We start from the raw sequence: 19,047 nt of genomic DNA, 5'->3' as shown, positions 1-19,047 counted from the left end.
AAACTACTATTTACTCCAGCAAAATATTGTTTATTCTGTCTTGTGTTTGGAGTGCCACATCAAGCATAGCTTCAGGGTCTAACAGATCCTTCACTTGGTCGTATTTCAAGCTCTCCTCGTAGGCGAAATTGATGCTGGTGTCATCTAACATCATCTTAGATGCTACTAGTGCTGCAATACAATTTTTCACTCTAGCCATTATCTCTCTGTCTGATCTATTAACGGGCTGAAAAAGGAATAAAATTATAAATTATAAACAATACCAAAAATCTATCAGGAATGAAAATGTGATGGCACTTATCATCCTTGGCATGATATATAAATTATATCATGGAATAAGTCCATCTATACTAGTAGATGATGGGCTAATAACATTTTTAAGAACATACTCAAATGTTTATTTTAACTTTCTACCACAACAGGTTTTAAATTAATCAAAAATGTTTTATAAAAATCCATATTTCCTGTCTTTCTTGTTACAAATATCAACACTGAGTTATATATAAAAATAATTATAAAAAAATAAAATTATACCTGTAAGTCAACATTTTCAATTTCATCCTTGTTTTCCTCAACAACAACATCTTGTTTGTGTGAGCTGATCCAAATGTATCCATTATTACCAATTATGATTGATATCCCACAAGGTAACTGGTGGAAGTGATTCTTCCTACGTTTGATTAAAGATGGGAATACCTTCATTAAGGTACCTTGAGGTAACTGTAAAATAGTAACAGACCATTTTAAATGTAAAATTCTACAAAATGAAGATTTTAAGATTTAGTTATTATAAATTAATAAACAATACTAAATTACATAACATAAAATTTTAAATAAAGAATATAATGTCTTAGACACAACAAAAATCTGATTTCTAATAATCTCTAATATGTATGCAGTCATAGAATGCAATTATTTACTTTTCATAAAAGTATTTTGGGTACCTTTCCATACTTCAAACTTCTAGTATGTAGTGACAGTGATCCATCATTGAAGATACTCTGAACTTCTGCACTGATCAAGTCACCTTCTTGCAAGTGTTTCCTCATCATCTGTTCATCTTCTGCTGATCTGCGACGCTAAGAGCAAATTAATGTAAAGTACATAAATGGCATTATTTAAAATACTGCTGTGTGCATTTACATAGGTATAATATGTTGGCTGTGTGATATTAAAATACCTATATAATTTCATACCAATTCTCCCCCAGGAAGATTAACAGATGAAAGCTGTAGGACAGAGTCTAGCCGTGAGTTGGTCTCCACTTTCCACCGCTTTTGCTGCACCTCCAATATGCGCCCGACGATAACATCGCCAATCTCCCCCACATACCGACTTTTCAAAGGTCGGACGCAAATCAACTTGTTTACTTTCTGTACAACGCCAGCTACTGAAGCTTTTAGGTAATCATCTTCCGCGTAGGTTCCATGGCCACTAGAAAATTAAGTAGTTTTATGCAATGTATACAGAAGAAAGTAAGAATTATGTGATTATTACAAGTAAAATATACCTACCGCATAAAATCTTGTATGCCTGTTATAACCTCTCCCGGTGTATAAAATGCTGGTAATTCATTGCCACTGGAGACACTATGGTTAATTCTTTCAGAAGCTAATCTCACTGAAACGTGTCTGGTCATATTTTATTAGTTTTCAAGTAAATCCAAGAAATCGAAATAAACGAAACAAGGCAAACACGCACGCGACTTTGACATTTATGCCAAAGGCAAAAAGCATTATCTCATACAGCCTTAGTCGGTGTTTAGCTTGCGTTTTGTTTTGAAACGGATTTTTAACCTTTTTTTCTAAACGTCAGACAAGGCTCACAATTACCAGTCATTACAAGGTTCTTTGTCATTTCTCATGAAAAAAACTCAGTTATTTGACTTGACATTGGCTTTTTGGCGGGAGGCGGAAACGGGACAGTTGCTTTCTTCATTGAATAATCTAAATAATTAATACGAAGTGGTGTTTTGTGGTTAATGATCGCATTAAGTTAGTCGGAAGACATTCGCGAGTGTTATTATATTGGAGTATTCAATAAACAAAGTGTATCTGCCTATTTTCGCTTCGTGTCAGGAAGCCGCTTCATAACTCAAAAGTTTATGCGGACTTTTGAGTTAATTCGTTTGGGGTTCGGAGTAGGAGTCTACTCCGAGGGTGGGGGCTTAGGTTTCATCATCATCACCTTTCATCATTTCATTAATCATCAAGAAAAAAAATACGTCAGACATGGCTGTATGGGCATAGTTCCCTTTGCCTTACCCTTCGGGGAAAACCAAACCAAAAAAAAAAAAAAAAATTGACTTGACATTTGTTCAGTATATTTCTTGAAGGTTATTATTTCTTATTTGTATATTTGATCCTTCCTCTAAGATTTCGTACCTAAATATATACAAATTATAATATCTACAATGTCAGCTGCAAATGCAGCTCCTATTACTGCCACTGACAGTTTATCACAGGCATTGAAAGCCAATATAATTCCTAATCAGGAGTACTTACTCCAGGTAGGTGATCGGTAGAATGTATTTGTTTTTTTCAGTTTCCCTATTCCATCATTTACTTCATTATAATTACAGGGTTCCGTCTTAGATTCTGCAGTAGAAGTGCTACTTCACCGACTACGTGGTTTGTGCGATAATGTAGATGCTGGTCCAGAAACATTTGATGACCAAGAAGTTTGTTTTAGTTTGCGAGACCCGAATCAACAGGTAAAAGGCATAGTTATTTTTAGAGGAGTAAAATATGTAAAATAAATATTTCTTCCGAAAATCGAGAGTATCTTCCTTCTTTAAATTATCACTTACAAACATGCAAAAACAGTATAAGGAAATGCTTATTCTTGCAGGCAGCACCACTGATGTTACGTGTTCGTAAAGCATTGGATGCACGAGACATGCCATTTCAACTACGATACATTGGACAGCCAGACCTCGGAGACAAGAATCGGCCTACGGTGGTGCGTTCCAGTCTGGACATTGCCTGTAGTGGCATGCTTATTGAATTTCTAAATGAGCTTGGGTGTCGTATTGAATTTGAATATAGTGTCAAAGGTAAGGTTCTATAAAATGTACTTGTTAAACTATATATGTATAAACTTTACTTTTTTGTAAATATATGAAGAAAAAAAGATCACACTTTAAATATAACCAGACAAATGACATTGTGTTTCAGGATACATGTTCAGAAAGGGACGCATGAAGATCACTGTAGCCAAGGTGTTCAAAATCTCTCAAAGCTCCATGCCTCCAGAACCCATTTCACAAAGTTATCTAGTTGAATTATCTGTAAGTAATATATAAATCTGTAAATTTAAAAATGAATAGAAATTATTATCTTAATATTCTAATTATGTAGCTTATGTAATCCAATAGATGTGCATTTTCATTTCTTTATAGCTGTTTGTTAGGGCACAGGTTTAATTCAGCATAGGCCTAAACCTAAATAATTATCCAAATTATTTTCATATTAATATTGAGATCATAAATGGTTATCACATGCTCAGTGGTGTAGAAAAACATTGTAAGGAAACCCACATTTGTGAGAAATGTGTTTCAAATGTATGTAACCTAACCTGTATTGGGATGGTTTTTGTTTGTGGGTTGGGAGTACAGATAGTCAGGCACTTCTGTATAAAACAAGACCTGTGAAAACTTCAGGTTATTATTATACAATTGTGCCACTTGGCATTAAATTATTATCAGGTTATTTGGCTCTGAGGCAATGTGATTGCAGCACTAATAGTCTAAGCTTCACTGGTCCTTTTAAGTTTTAGTTTATTCCCATGGAATTTACACAAAACAACTATCAAATTATTTAATTAAAGTATGTTAGAGTCAAAATACTGGACACATTTGATCTTGGTCACATTCTATAAGTACCTACTTCTGTTTCCAGGTGTTGGCCCCCCAAGGTCAGGACGCGATCGCAGAAGACATGCGCGTGTTCGCGGACCAGCTACGGCCACTCGTGCAACTCGACAAGATCGACTACAAACGGCTAGGACACATGGCCGTCACATAGCCCCCGTTCATACCTTAGGCGTAAGCCAGACAGAAGAAGAGCACGTGCATTCCGTGCGCCTGTGGCACGCTGCAAGTACTAAACTCAATATACTTGCACGCCTGTGCCATTCCAGTCTGGCCTGTGCCTTAAACTGCCTTAATATTTCAATAAAGTGACAGAGTAACATTGTAGTGAAACTAAATATTTGCAAAATATTGTGAATTTGAGACCAATACAAAATCATGAAGTCGTGATCTATGTGAGTAAAGAATTGCATTATTTTTTAAGATGTAAATCAGCTCATGGTGAGAATTAGTATTATCAAATATACTAAATTCACTATACAATTATTTATACAGACTGTTATGATATGTAATGTAGTCTTGTACAGTTATAGTTAATTGTATTAAATCTGAAATGGATGTTGCAGTCTTGTAAAATGGGTAGTTTTCAAATTATGATAAGTCCTTTTTAAAATAAGAAGAATAAGAATAAAATAAATTCTCATATTTAAGTTAATTGTACTTTTTTATGTAAAAGTCCGAGACATCACACAAACCTCCCTTTAGTATTCAGTTTTATTGAAAGAGCTTCATAATGTTCATTGTGATGTGTGCAGGCTTGCATGGAATTTGAAAGTGGTCCTTGGGTTGTTTCCTAGGTCAAAAGTAAATTATGAAATGTTATTAATAATAAACCTTTTTTACACTTTAGTATATTTAAATTTATTAATTAAGAAAAACGCAGCGATAGGTACGATATTATATCACGTTTTTCTATAATGTTCATACAGATTCCATAGTAATTCCTTGATTTGATGTTTAGTAAAAGGTAACTGATTTGACTAAATGGAAACTACCCAACTTGCCTGTATGGTTATAAGTTAAAGTAGTACAGGATAGCAGAAAATCAATAGACCGACGTGCATAGAGCATGAGTTTATGTTTCTAATAAAAACAATAGCGAGCAAGTATTTTTACAAAAGAATTATTATGTTATGATCGTTGCTGTTTCCTGTAGTCGGGGTTCTTTTTGGAGCCCTTGATGATGACATGGTCTTCCCCGTAATCTTCGTCTTCATACTTGAAGCCGTGCACATACCCGAAGTTACCAAAGTACAGGCAGTGCTCATATGTTATTGTTTGAAATTCTGAAAACAAAAGATCCACCAAGCCACAAGAAGAGACTGGATTAAATCAATATTGTAAAGGAGATGTTGTTGACAGGTACTAAATTACTGAATCAATTTTGGAAATAATTCCAGTCCTATATTTCTATCATAATCATAACATAAGCAGCCTATCTATGCGTCCCAATGCTGGGCACAGGCCTCCCCACAATCAACAACCAGGAGGTCCACTGCGGATTGGTGGAGCTGTTTTGCGGCTAATAGCCGGGACCAACAGCTTAACGTGCCCTCCGAAGCACCGAATCATCTTACTTTTTCGGACAATCAGGTGAAACAAGCCTGCAATGTTCTTACCAAACAAAGGATATTCTCACAAAGTGATTTCGATAATGTCCCCATTGGGAATCGAACCCAGATCGTGAGCCCAACGCTCTAACCACTAGACCACGGAGGCTGTTATATTTCTATCGGGCAGTCACTAGTTTAATATGTTTCACGAACAATCGGTTAAAGTTTGTCCGCCAAATAGTTTATCCATCTGAGTCAAACCTACAATAAGTCACGTAAAAAAAATTTCGTTCAGTTTGTTTTGTATCAAAACTGATGTTGGTACGAAACGACCCTAATACCAAGTTACAAAGCGTGAATTACTTGTCTTTCCATAATAAAGAATAATAGTTAGTCGACTAAGCGAAAGGCCTAATCGCTTTCTTAAACTAATAAAATATAAATGCAGTACCAGTGCCCTCTATGCAGTTGTAGAGGTCCATGATGCAGTGGTTGTCAAATATGTAGGTGGAGTTGGTCTGGAAGTTGAACGCGCAAATCTTCTGGAAGTAATGGGGACATACTCCGCATCTGAACAATAAAAAGATTTCCTCACACCATCAAAGTACCTACCTAATTAAAAAAGGCTCGGTGAAGCGTGGATACTTAGTTCATCTTACGATGGATGTACCGCTGACTACTCCAATCGGGATACAGTCGTGAGCTTATGTTATGTTATCAATGTATCTAAAACAATTTCTCTTTAACAATCTCTCTTTTGAATTTAGGACGCCGCTAATGCTTCGCCACCGGAAGCTGTCCTTATGATGACTTTTGGATGTGTTTACCCCATTATGGATTACAGGCGTGCATTTATGTTTTGTATTTTATAATAAGTACACGTTTAGTTTAAAATTAAGTAAATATAAATAAATATCTTAAAACAGGCACCTCATCCCTTTGACAAATTAGCTAGGTAGGTACTTTTAGAGTTGCATTGTGAGCTCGAAATTAATTCCACAGTTCACCAATCTACGTACCTATCTACTATTCTCACCCCTATAAATACCGGGTGGTTAAAATGGCCACATCGAAGCAATTCATCTAAGAAAGCAATATTGCTATTTGACATTTGTCTGCATTGCGCAAATGTCAAATTGCAATATTGCTTTCTTTGATTCAATTTGGCATTTGCGCAATGCAAACAACTGTCAAATAGCAATATTGCTTCGATGTGGATATTTTAAACCCCCTGTATCAATACAATATCTGCTTGTTTGAAGTCATTTAATTCTTAGGCTCATGAATGTTACAGAAAAAGGGCTCTCATAAAAAAATACACACACACGTACAAACACATGTAAAAAGAATACTTCCCAATTAAAAAATTACGTCATCAAAAAGCTTTCCTACGAATTTTGAGAGATTTGGCATACAGCGCATTTTTTTAAACTTTCAAAAGGAGGAATAGCTGTGTACCTGTGTCCGTCTGGCGCGGGATTCCGTTTGTAATCCACGAGGCAGGTGCCTGAAAATGACATTCCATTATGTAAATGAAGATTTTAACATGGAGATTAACACCAGGACTAAAGCGATCTCGATGTCTACGGCAAAATGTGATGCCAACGCGGTGACAACTATGAAGGAGAGCTGAAGTGGTTGCATTTGCCCTTTAGCCCACATGGTTTTGTTTTTACATGTATTCTATTTCAGCAATCAAAAGAAAGAATCGTTTATTATTGAAGGACGCCACAGAACATAAAGCAGAATATCAAAGACACACAGAAAACTAGGTTAGGTTAAACTAGGCACACACAAACATCTCTCACCCTAAACGCATATACCTGCTCCGTTCCGTCGTGGGTAAAAATGCAACATACGACTTTGTCCCTATTTATTATTTACTTCAATACCACTAAGAATCCTACACCGACAAGATAGTGACTCTTAAATTAGTGATGACAATACAACACCACTAAGGTCAATAATAAATAAAATAACAAAGTAAAACCTAATCCACATGGCAACTGGCGATCTTATAAAGCTTTTTTTAAATGGTAAAAACGCAAGCTCGGAGATATTTTGCTTTACTTTAGAGATTCATAATTGTCCGAATGTTTCTGATAAATCAGGGAAAAAGGAGATTTGATGTTCTCTACTAAATTAAAATTCGGAAGTCTCTACACCAGAAAAGGAAAATAATCGCGCTAGTAGTGTTATTGTATCTTACCCATAGTGAAAATGGCGCATAGCTGCAACAAGCTCAGAAACATGACTTTCGCTTCAAAAAAGTATACCTACCCAATGATTGATTTCCTTATCATTTAATTAAATTGATTTATTTGCAATTAAATTACGAAGAGTGGACTACCACGCGCATTGACTCTACTAGGTAACCTGCAACGAAGCAATGTAATGTGGTATCTAACTAACTCAGTACTTCTAATTCCCGTCGACAGACAGATTTATTTCATGTGTGATGTGATGTATGTATAAATGAGGATTCATAATAAAATAGGTAATCGTTTCTTTCATGACTAGTAGAATTGTTTTTAGAAGTAGACGTATTTCTAAGTGAGTCTAATGATGAAAATTCCCAAGAAATCTGAATCACGGTGGGGTTTCTCATTTTCAGTCGATAGTGTGGCTGAGCGCCGCCATTACTGAGTTGGATCTAAATATAAGCTGTTACATTTACATAAAAGCAAGAAGTACTAAAACTGCTCGTATTTCAATAAGTGTAGAACATTCGTAATGCAGTTTCGCAAGCGAATAGGTACAAACGTGAGTGTTGTCACGATAGCCGGATGACTCAGTCGCCCGGCCCTATCGGATCCGCAATCCACGCGATAATTATTGTAATTACATGTATACTTACACCTCCTAACCCCGAGTAGGGTTACTTACAAGTTTACCCGGACTTGTATCTAGTACAATTCCAATGCGATTTACTTTTTCCCCTTTGAAGCTACAGAAGATTATGGCAGTGTCTTATATCCTTATTTAAATCCTTTTAATAAATGGGGACTTGTGCATGTCCAATGTCCAAGTCAATAGTGGGATGTATGCAATTAATTACTCTATTTTCATCCATATTGGTAATATGTATTGGACGTATGTAGAGTATGTTATATGCAATTTACCTATGACCTTATTATGTATTCCTTCTCCAGTAGTCCGTCATTTTAATACATTATGATTCTTTCTTTCTTTAGGTATGTAACCACACCTGGGTGTGTGTTCTGCATATGATTCAATATTATTGTTCCTTTTGGATTTTAGATATAATTAGGAGTAATAAGATGCTTCTTATTATAAACGAAGACAAATAGTTTGTTTAATAAAAGTGCCAATATTTTTTATATGAATCGACAGCTTCAAGCGACTTACTTTCAATTTTGTGAAATACTGAAACGTGGATATATAAATAGACGGAGGAGTTTTTTTAATTTAAATCTGCCAGCCCTAACTGAAGTATATATTAACCGATAACCCTAACTCCTTTAATGGCTATTTTCGTTGCTGATGTATTGACTACGGGATAGGTCGCTCTAACCTTATCGCTACAGGTTACCGCGATAACAACGAACACGTAACTACCTAAAATAGTAACATTTTCTAGTTATTTCTTGCTGATATGTAACAGGATTTAAGAAAACATATCGCGGAATTTTCTTATGTATATATTGTCCGACTATTTCTACTTTCGTTAAATTGCTGCGCTCAACAGCGCTTCAGTTAAAGTCGTTTTGTTTCATTTGTGCCCAGAATGTAAACAATATGGCCGCCAGTGACATTTGTGACATAACTAAGGATGGGAAAGTTTTAGATTTCTTTCTAAAGGAACTGATTCATTTATCTATTAAATTCATAAGACACATGTACAAATAAAACAACTTATTTTTAAATTTAATTGAATTCGTAGTGGTTCCAATGCTCATAGTTCATTCCACTTACGTGAGTGAATCATTCATTATAAAATCAGATAGGTTTGGATGATAAATTAGTAGGACTGTCATGACATGATTTATAATCCCTAGACTTCGAACAGATTTTAGGTATAAGGTGCCTATTTTTTTCTCATATTATAGAACGTAATGAATTATTAAAATGTATTTTTTTATCACAGGGCATAATCGTTTTCGAAACAATCTTCAAAAAATATTTAAAAAATAGCGGAATGTCTTATAAAACGTACATTTGACTCGGACTAAAAAAAATGTTCAGTGAATCACACGCAAAATTAACCTCAGAAAATTAGTATAAGTCTAGTTTATAGCATTATTTTTCTGATTCTTAACGAATTATTCTCATTTTTCATAAAAACTTTGAACTTTTAAGTTGTACTATCTTTTCATTTCAAAATTTCCTTGGAATACGATTTTTTTGTAGTTGAAGTACGATCATGCCTTTTTTTCATCTGGCAGCCCTGGGATAATTTCGTTTTGTCGCTCGTCTCGTCACTCGTTCCCTGGCTTTTGTCATGTGTACGCGTTTTCGTGGTTGTTCTGTAGTGTGTTCTTTTTCGTTTGACTTAGCTTTCCCCTGGTATTCCGATTTGCAAGTGTATTGGCTGCTTTTGTTGTGCTACGGACTAACGACTTTGGCTGTCGTTATTTGGACTCCGACTTTGCTTGTGACTTGGATACTGTTGACATTGTGCTACATAATCTCTTTTGTGGAAGCCGTAAGTAATTTTAATTTAAATAGAACACTACTGGCCAAAGTAAAAAAAATGTCAAAAGTCAAAAGAACTTGATGCGCGGTTGAGCATCAATATTCGGTTTTGTAGTCTGTAAAAAGAATAAATAATATACGAGTAGGTATTGCAGTTATAAGTATTTATCTCGAAAACTCAGAAAATATTTTTTTTTATTGTTGATCACTAGTTACCGTGATCCTAGCTAGTCATATTTATTAATAATTTTCAATACACACAAATGTAAATTTAATAGGAACTTATATTTTTAGGTTTTCACAATGGATGATCCTACACCGGGACCATCTCGTGAGATAGCGCCGCCTCCGCCTAAGATACGAAAACGCAGTCAAAATTTAACTGCTAATGAAATCTGTTTAAAAGTCTACCTAACATGTCAGTCCTATAAATTTATCATCCACAACACCAATCTGAATATAATGAATGACTCACTCAATTTTGTGATATGAACTATGAGCTAAATGCATTGAAAGCGCTACGAATACGATAAAATTTAAAAAAAAAACGCTTGACAGATAACCTCACTTTTCTAGTGTTCCGAAAAAAATCATTAATTTGGTGTAATTTTGTGAATATTTCATAGTTTTTGCGTGTGCCCGTAAAATATTGTTTATTTTATAGCTATATATGTCAGGTTAGCCGCGAAAAAGTAAAAAGATTGGGAGATTTCAGTGATTTTGTTGTTTGTTTACATTCTGGGCACAAATGAAACAAAACGACTATAAAGCGTATCATATGAAAATTTCTATAAAATATGTTAATCAAAACGACACCCTACTTATTGCTTGTTTATTTTTTCGTACTGCCGTTTGAAAGATGTTAAACATTAGTTAGTAGTCACGAGTACTCTATTTAGGAGCTTCGGAGTAAGATTCGCAATCGTAAGTGAAGTAGCTATGTTTAGATATAATACCGTGCAAGTTGAAACTGAAAGTATTTAATACTAAATTTTCGTTTTGACATGTATGTAGGTACTTTCAATTTTACCTGCATGTATGCTATGCTTTGTTTGCGTGTTAAAATAGGTCGTAGTAAACCAGTGGTAAATAAATCAATCTCATAATGAATTATTAAATTTTGAAATCACGTAACTGTCACGTCACGAAGCAACCAAAAAGTATTGAAATGAAAACCAGTTTTCGAATATATTTGCGTGTTCAACCATCAGGTGAGATTGTGGTCAAATGCGAGCCTATATTATAAAAAAAATAACTACTTAACTTTAGTTTTCCTTTTTTGGGTTCGTAAGTTTTGCACAAGTGTTCTGCGTGAAAAGCGAGCGGTTTCGTTGATGTCTTTTATATGGACACTGGCGAGTTCTCTATTTATATGATATTTTTGTACCAATGTATTGTTTTACGCCAGAACTAATGTCATAAATGCGACATTTTGTCACTTTTTGAATGACGTCACAGGTTGCTTTTTCATACAAATTCTATAGTAATTTCCCGTTTAGTAAATAGTAACTGATTCAACTAGTTGGAAATTACGCTATTATGTACCTGAGTAATGAGAAAATAGGTAATTATCACTCTCGACAGCGCCACCTATATTATTTTTGGGGAACGTAGCCTGAAAAGTCCCTCATTGGATGTGTGAAGCTTCTTATAGGAGGGAAATGATACACCCTCATTTCTTTCCGGATGTTTCACGATCACAAGTCATAGGCCAGATAATAGGGTTTATAGTGCAAACTACCCCAGATGCCCATCAATTCACTAGGAATTTACTCATTACCTTCCCCTGGGGTTATTTCCTAAGTAGAGTCTTAGGGTGGTATTAATAAACTAATCTTACCTGAGACTGCCCTCAAGACCATGCCCAAGTCCCTGTTTTTTATATAAGAACTGTCACAATGACATGATCTTGAGCGCAGTCTCGAAGCTGAGATTAGTTTATTAATACCACTCTTAGTCTACGCATCCACAGGAAAATTAAACGCCTACTATTCTCTCCCGTTAAAAAATTTAAAAGATAGATGTGTGATGTTATTCTCTGGCGCACATTAAGTATGACAAGACAGGAAAGGAGGCGATCAATCATTATGTATCGCGCGTAGAGACATGGCGGAGTCAGTCAAGTTATGTGAACGCAGCGTAGGCCGGGCGTGGGCAGCATACAGGTAGGCAGGGGTGCGCGGGCGCCGCGGCATGGTTGTCAGAACCCAAATAGAAAACACTGACGTACTTTGTGACTTAAGTTATACTTATGTTTCATGGCAAGAACCCAGGGTATTTTGGTTTGCTGTAGACTTCTATGGCAAAATATGCCTATACTTATATGTCTGTAGAAAGGTAGAGTTTGCGCTGAAATTAAAACACAAAGTGTACTTAGATGTTATGGTGTGTTATTGTTGTAGCTATTTGTTCATGGTAACAAATTGGCATTAATTAGCAATTGCAACATTTGCGGCAGACCCACTGACGTCAGTCAGTTCTCAACGTTTTTGCAGCATACCGACTTTAGTCCTAAATCGATGGGCGAGCATAGTCCGAATGTGGTCTTTGGCGCTCCCAGTTTGTCCGCCTAAATGAATACCATCTGTTGCAAATCTACAATAAGCCACGTTTAACAAATAACCAACCAAAGTTGATGGTATCTGGTATGGCAGCCCTAAGCGGACCGGTCGCACCAGACTCGGCGGCGCGGCGCTGCGGCCGCGCACCGCTGGATCACCTTGAAGAGCCAACATACTTCCACATAATACAGATATCGATGAAATGGATACCATGCCTCATTTCCACGAAATTTCAGTACAAACGTAATCAAGAAAGACTACTCGCCCCTAACATCAATTGAAAATCTAAGTAAATGTTATAAAGGCAGTAGTCTACCTCTGGAAAATCGTTCAGAACATGTTTTCACTACTCAATCATGTCAATTTCTGGAAAACATGTTAGGTACTTACCATTGTTGAGTAATTACCAACATTATCTTCTTGAAATGAACAACAAATTAGAGGCCATTGTCTTGCGGTCGCTGGTCACCGAGTTAATTCGTCATAGATAGCCGGCGGTCATTCAAGTGTATTGTTATAATGTGTCAGCGTAACTTGAGAATTCGACCTTCAACGCTCCGCTGGTTGCATGCCTGTGAACTTAATAGGCTCTCAGCGGAATGCCTTTACTCATTACTGCCCTTAATCGTTAAGACAGCTCAAGTCGATGAATTATTGAACGCCTTGTTCAAAGGAAAATGAATTAATAACAAACAAAGGCAAACTGTGCTGGTTACGCAACTTTATAATCCCGATTGGCGCAAAACATAAGGGGCACCGTAGTCATTAAGCTATGACATCAACGGCTTCAACTGTAGGTATTAATACCCACCTATACTCGAATCTACCCATGGCGCATCGCGGAAAATCCGCGTACAAACCACAGAGCTCTTGTTATTACATAAATAACAACCAATGAACTCTGAATGAACACTCTTAGAGCCTTTGTTAATTCAACTTTTGTATATTGAACATAAACAACTGCGTCATCGTATTATTTTGCTGTGATTTACATATTGAAACAGATTTCCTTATTTTCCTCGGGAATGTTATTCATGCGAAGTGCAATTTATATGTTAAACGTTTTAGCAACTTAGAATTGAGATAACATCACAATTCTAAGCTAAGCTTCATGTTTATTGCATCGCGTTGATCAAAGACTTTTTATCTGCAAGTTCGACATGGAAGTGACTTTTCAGACCAATTTCCTGTAACCAGTGGCGTGAAACAAGGCTGTGTCCTGGCTCCTACTCTGTTCTCCTTATATTTTGCCTCTGTTATGCGTGACGCTTCGAGGACTTGCAATGGCTCAATAGAAATCAAGTCCAGAACGGATAACGGATAACGGAGCATTTTCGATCTCTCTCGCCTTAGATCTAAGCGACAGGTAACCAAACTTTCAGTTACGGATATCTTGTACGCTGACGACGTTGCTCTTATGGCTGATTCTATTGAGTCTCTCCAAAGTATCGTAACATCCTTAAGCACTTCATGCCGCAGGTTTGGGTTGGTTATAAGCATCAGCAAAACCCAAGTATTGAAACAACCACCACGAGGATGCCACGGGGATCCTTCTAGTGTTGCTTTAGATCGCGCAGTGCTGGAGGAAGTTCCAAACTTCAAATACTTGGGCACTAGAATACGTAGTGATAACACCTTGGCATCGGAGATACCGGCCCGAATAGCAAGTGCGGCAGCGGCCTTTGGAAAACTTAGGGCACGTGTTTGGAACTCACACGATATTAAGCTGCAAACTAAAATATTGGTTTACAAAGCAATCATCTTGCCCACATTACTATATGCCGCAGAGACTTGGTGCTGCTATAAGGCAGACATCAGGCGATTAGACACCTTCCATCTCAGATGTCTAAGGTCTATTCTGCGCATCAAGTGGCAAGATCGAGTTCCAAATACAGAAGTGCTGCGTCGTGCTGGCCTGTCCGGGATAGAAGCGCTCATTATGAAGCACCAGCTGAGATGGTGTGGGCACGTCTTGCGAATGGATGACAGCAGATTGCCGAAAGCAGTTTTCTATTCCGAGCTTTCTAGCGGGAAACGAAAGCAGGGCGGGCAATACCTGCGTTACAAAGACGTGCTCAAGCGCAACCTTGTGGCTTGTGATATTCCGCCTGATAGTTGGGAGGAGCGAGCTCGTCTTAGACCGGAATGGCGTTACACTGTCCACAAAAACGTGGAACTGTACGAAAAGAAGCGTTTAGAAGATCTTGACGTAAAACGTCAAATACGGAAGACTCGACACAAGCCCTCCTACAACTATACATTTAATTCTGCTGGCCAGTTATTCTGTGCGCCATGTGGCCGAATCTTCAAATCGAAGTTCGGTTTTGCTAGTCATATTAGAGCCTATCATAACATCGACCTGGGATAGACATTTAGGAGTCGCCGTCGCCGGACACGGCTTGGATGAGGATGATGATCTGCAAGTCAGAAGCCTGGTTATGCAAGGCTCGGTAACGGTAAGCTCAAAAGCTCAAGGTGTGAATGTGTCTCGGTGTCGAGGCTCGGCGCCACGCAGTGCGGGCGAGGCGCCACTTTCTTTGCGCACACGCAACCGTCCGCCGCCGCCGCTCGCTGCCGCGCCCCCGCACGCCTGTCGGGCAACCGTTTTTTCTGCGCTCCTTTTGAACTCTGCGTCTGTGTGCAAGCCTTACTCAACTACAAAGTCAATGCTGCCCTTTCATGAATCGTTAAGTATTTGAAATGTGTGTAATGTAGTTCGTTTATTTTAGTAGCTTAATTTGTGTTTAGTACTTACCGCTTTTTGAGATGACTTTACAATATCCAAGTAGGTAACCTACCTACTTGGTGCTATTGCGGCTCGAATAGGTACCCATAGTCAAATTATTCTTTATTGTTTTTACCGAAAGTTGAAACCGTCCATTATTCATTGAAGAGAAACTTGCGACTAAGTAATTTATGCAGTGGATTAGACAAGTGTCCATATAAAGCGACCCACCTCGCCGGCGGGTTGCCACAGCGGCCGAGCGTTCTCCGATAAATTATCTACGCACACAACCACACAACATCTATTTGAATAAACCTATCTATATATTAATATGTGTATAAACACCCTGCATAGATAGTGCATGTGTGTGACGCGGCCACGATCCACAATCGTTTATTTCCTTTGTGTTTATGATTGCTCACACGATGCAAACGTATCAGCTCGATTCAATCACTCAGGATGCGATGCGGACGTGTGTGAAATCCAATAAATTGTAAGCTGATGAGTTGACTCAATCCTCCCCTCAGTCCCCTCTAATGACCATTTTCAGAGGACTATTACCTATTTTAAGATTTATATGTTACTTTATGAACGAAGAGTTGAATTTACTTGAAAATAATAAGTCGTACCTATCTACCTACATAAGTATAGAATAAAATACAAATCAAATTACATAGGTATGTAATGTAACTGATACTTAGATAAAAATACCTTTAGTTAATAGACCTATAAAATCTCGCTTAACACAATTTGTACAACAACCAAACCGACTTTCAAAGCTCTGTTCTCATCGTTAATATCACGCGCCAAAGTTTATTTAAACTTTATCGAGAATACTTATTTCAGAAACATTCATCTTAATTCCCAAGCGCCTGAGTCAAAGCCTGCTAGCATCAACCCACGTTATCTAAAGAAATCATCGCTCTGGCACACCATAAATTAAATTCTCCCGTCGAAGATAGTCGCCTCGAAATGTGGCCATTGCATGTGTACGGGTTTCGACGCCACTGTGGCTGTGTGCGTCAGAATATCGGTTGGGTATCGTTTTCTGAGAAGCCGGTGGCGCGGGCGCAGCGGCAGGCGGCGCGGGGGCGGCGCAGGCGGCGTCAAGCCCATATATAATCCACGGGTCGGGGGAAGGAGGGCGCCGCCGCCGCACCGCCGCCGGCCGCCCGGCCCGGCCAGACAACTTGTCGCTGTGACCGCGCTGCCAGTTACCCCACCTCCCCTCATCTCTCCGCAAATTACTTGGCGCACCCATCTACTGGTCAACCAGTTTACTGATACCTTACCAGCTCCAATTAGACGTCAAATTAAAATGTAATCATAGCTTAGCTTTAAACTCCTACGCGTGTTCTGCTGAATGCTACCAATTATTCTGATATCGGATTCATAATTGTAAGGTACAAAGATTGAGCACCTAACTAAAGATTTCTTGAATTACAAAATACGTTACCTACTTATACCTTGTTCGCTGGACAGCAATACACATATTTCCACAATGACAAACTTAATGCTTGACTCATTCTTTGTTTCAAAAACTGGGTCATCTACTCTATATGGATTTGCAACAATTGATAAGGAACACTGATTTCGTAACTTTTATTCATATTACTCATTCGGATTGTATACATTTACCTGATTCAAACTGATGTAGAGAATAGTAGTGAAGTCTACGACTAGGTACAAATGTTATGCAGAAATTAACAAATAAGTAAATACTTAGTTAAAATAATTTATGATATCTTATTGTATTTTCGATAATAATCCATTCATATCTTGGAAATATTTACGGCTTTTATCCCGGACGGTAGAGTCCACAAAGTGCCTAGTGAAACACGAGTGCTATTAATCCGTAGTTTGTAGTATAATTTCCACCTTAAAGGATTAATAGGCAAACAGATTGCTGGCATGTTAAACTGCCACCAGTATATACGGCTTATCAGGGCTTAGCGCGGCATGCGGAGGATTGAGGATGATCCTTATTGCGCCACGGATATTTACGACAGAGGCACACGCTGCCCTCGGGTGGTCTCCTGCATGGCGCGAGCTTTATCAAGAGGCCAAAATGCCGAAACTACCGCTGATATCACCGCTCTTTTAATGATCCAAAACTCGCCGGGTTCATTAGATAATGCTTATGATAAGCCATAACTCAAACAAATTGATATCAAAATCACAACCACGATTCGGCATCTCATCTCTCTAAATAGAGGCAGAGATAAAATTATGCACAGTCGATATTAATACGCTAACTTTTTCGAGAATGTTGTTGAACTCGTTCATTTATTCTAGTGAAGTGTCTCATCTTCAAAGGCGTTTTTACATACTTACGAGATTCTTTGTTCTTCAAGGCTTGATTTTACATCATAATGTTACACGAGCTAGTATTTTCGACTTGGCACGTTATTAATACTTATTAGTCAGGCAGGTAGTTGCCGAGGGAAACAGAAGCTGGTTGATTGACTTGTGCTTTCATTGGCACTCGCCACATTTGCGTCACGGTCAGTCGTCGAAAAAGAAATCCTCTGTCACACCATTGACCGTGCGAGGAAGGTGAGGCTACGCCCGTGACTCCCACCAAGGTTAAATAAGGAGATCTTTGTAATATTGAATACTCAAATTATCCTGTTCTTCTTATCAGTCTTTACTGATACCTCTGTACATCTTTAAGAATGTGTCACGCTCTCGGGACGTGTCGCGTTGTCGTTACAGGTACTACGTAATCTTATATCCGGTAAGAAGAAATCTTTCAACAGTAACCCGACCATACTCCCAGATGGGTTAAAGATCAAGTGACAATAGCATTGGACATTTCCATTCATTACAGTTCGGTCATGTTACATTTATTTCTACAGAACTAAGTGACTCAGTACCAATTTCGACCAATTTCGGCTTGCGTAAAAATTAAGTGCGCATCTTGAAACAATTGACAATAACAGTAGTGGGTAAGTAGGGTAGTTAGTTTTTAATACCTATAGTGAATAGGCTAATGCGTTACATAATGGTCTTGGAAGATGACTACCATTTTTTCGGAACTTGATGACGTGCCTAAGTAAGTACCTATCTAGGTAGAGTAAATAAATACTGAATGAAAAAGGAAAATAACGTAAATTCAGCGAAAAAGTGACAAAGCGAAAGTACACAATAATATCCCATATAAAACTAAACACAATGCATACTTACCTAATATAATAATTAGCAGTGGTAGCGCAGAGTCCGGTCGTTATCGGCCGGCTCGTGTCAGGGGGCACATGATTGTGTTCAGTACTACTACGCAGAACGTTTACACATCGCCTCTTCTTCGTGCCGACACCTCTGATCTTTCCGAACCGAAACAATATCTAATGTAAATACATACCTACTTATTGTATAACCTACTTGTTGCTATTAGTGACATCGTAACGAAATCTTTGAGGGATGATTCTGAGATGATATCAAGTGGAATTTTCCGAATACACAAATATTCAATGTTACCTTTACCTATACCGTTTGTACGTTACATGACCAATACTCATGCGTTTTGTACGACGTTTTTCACACTTGTGAAGAAAAGTTACATAAAATTTCCAAAACGCAATTGTAAATATTTCTGAAAAAAGACGGCAATAGCGCGCGAATATATATTTTTCCCGCGCATATCTCTGGTTGAATTTTCAGTGAGCGCGCAGATAGAAAAAG

At 37.8% G+C, this 19,047-nt stretch overlaps 4 protein-coding genes across 4 annotated transcripts in view; 1 reads left to right on the top strand and 3 right to left on the bottom strand.

The window, feature by feature from the left end:
* Positions 1–9: 9 nt before the first annotated feature.
* On the bottom strand, positions 10–1,712 carry LOC126381986 (exosome complex component RRP4). Its single transcript, XM_050031637.1, has 5 exons — positions 1,515–1,712; positions 1,197–1,434; positions 945–1,079; positions 535–720; positions 10–226 (listed from the first exon to the last, which is right to left on the bottom strand). The coding sequence occupies exons 1-5, from the start codon at positions 1,637–1,639 to the stop codon at positions 11–13; spliced, it is 900 nt and encodes a 299-aa protein (XP_049887594.1). The 5' UTR covers positions 1,640–1,712; the 3' UTR covers position 10.
* A 240-nt stretch (positions 1,713–1,952) lies between these two features.
* Positions 1,953–4,521, top strand: LOC126381931 (mediator of RNA polymerase II transcription subunit 18). The gene is made up of 5 exons (XM_050031504.1): positions 1,953–2,509; positions 2,582–2,713; positions 2,851–3,055; positions 3,177–3,289; positions 3,900–4,521. Exons 1-5 carry the CDS (start codon positions 2,414–2,416, stop codon positions 4,023–4,025), a joined length of 672 nt encoding a protein of 223 aa, XP_049887461.1. The 5' UTR covers positions 1,953–2,413; the 3' UTR covers positions 4,026–4,521.
* A 459-nt stretch (positions 4,522–4,980) lies between these two features.
* Positions 4,981–18,592, bottom strand: LOC126381933 (uncharacterized; the record flags this gene model as incomplete). The annotated part of the gene is made up of 4 exons (XM_050031505.1): positions 4,981–5,157; positions 5,876–5,994; positions 6,883–6,931; positions 18,553–18,592. Coding segments are annotated over 4 exons (363 nt in total), but the record flags the coding sequence as incomplete, so codon positions are not given.
* The window catches only part of LOC126381925 (uncharacterized), a 54,651-nt gene continuing 45,243 nt past the window's right edge, over positions 9,640–19,047 (bottom strand). The window contains exon 3 of the mRNA XM_050031498.1: positions 9,640–9,651. The gene's annotated coding sequence lies outside the window, so the exon portion shown is untranslated. The remainder of the gene's footprint in view (positions 9,652–19,047) is intronic.

The sequence above is a fragment of the Pectinophora gossypiella genome, chromosome 3 (assembly GCF_024362695.1).
Source record: "Pectinophora gossypiella chromosome 3, ilPecGoss1.1, whole genome shotgun sequence".
Classification (NCBI taxonomy): Eukaryota; Metazoa; Arthropoda; class Insecta; order Lepidoptera; family Gelechiidae; genus Pectinophora; species Pectinophora gossypiella.
The sequence above is the reverse complement of the archived record's forward strand: the minus strand, read 5'-3'. Positions and strand labels throughout refer to the sequence as shown.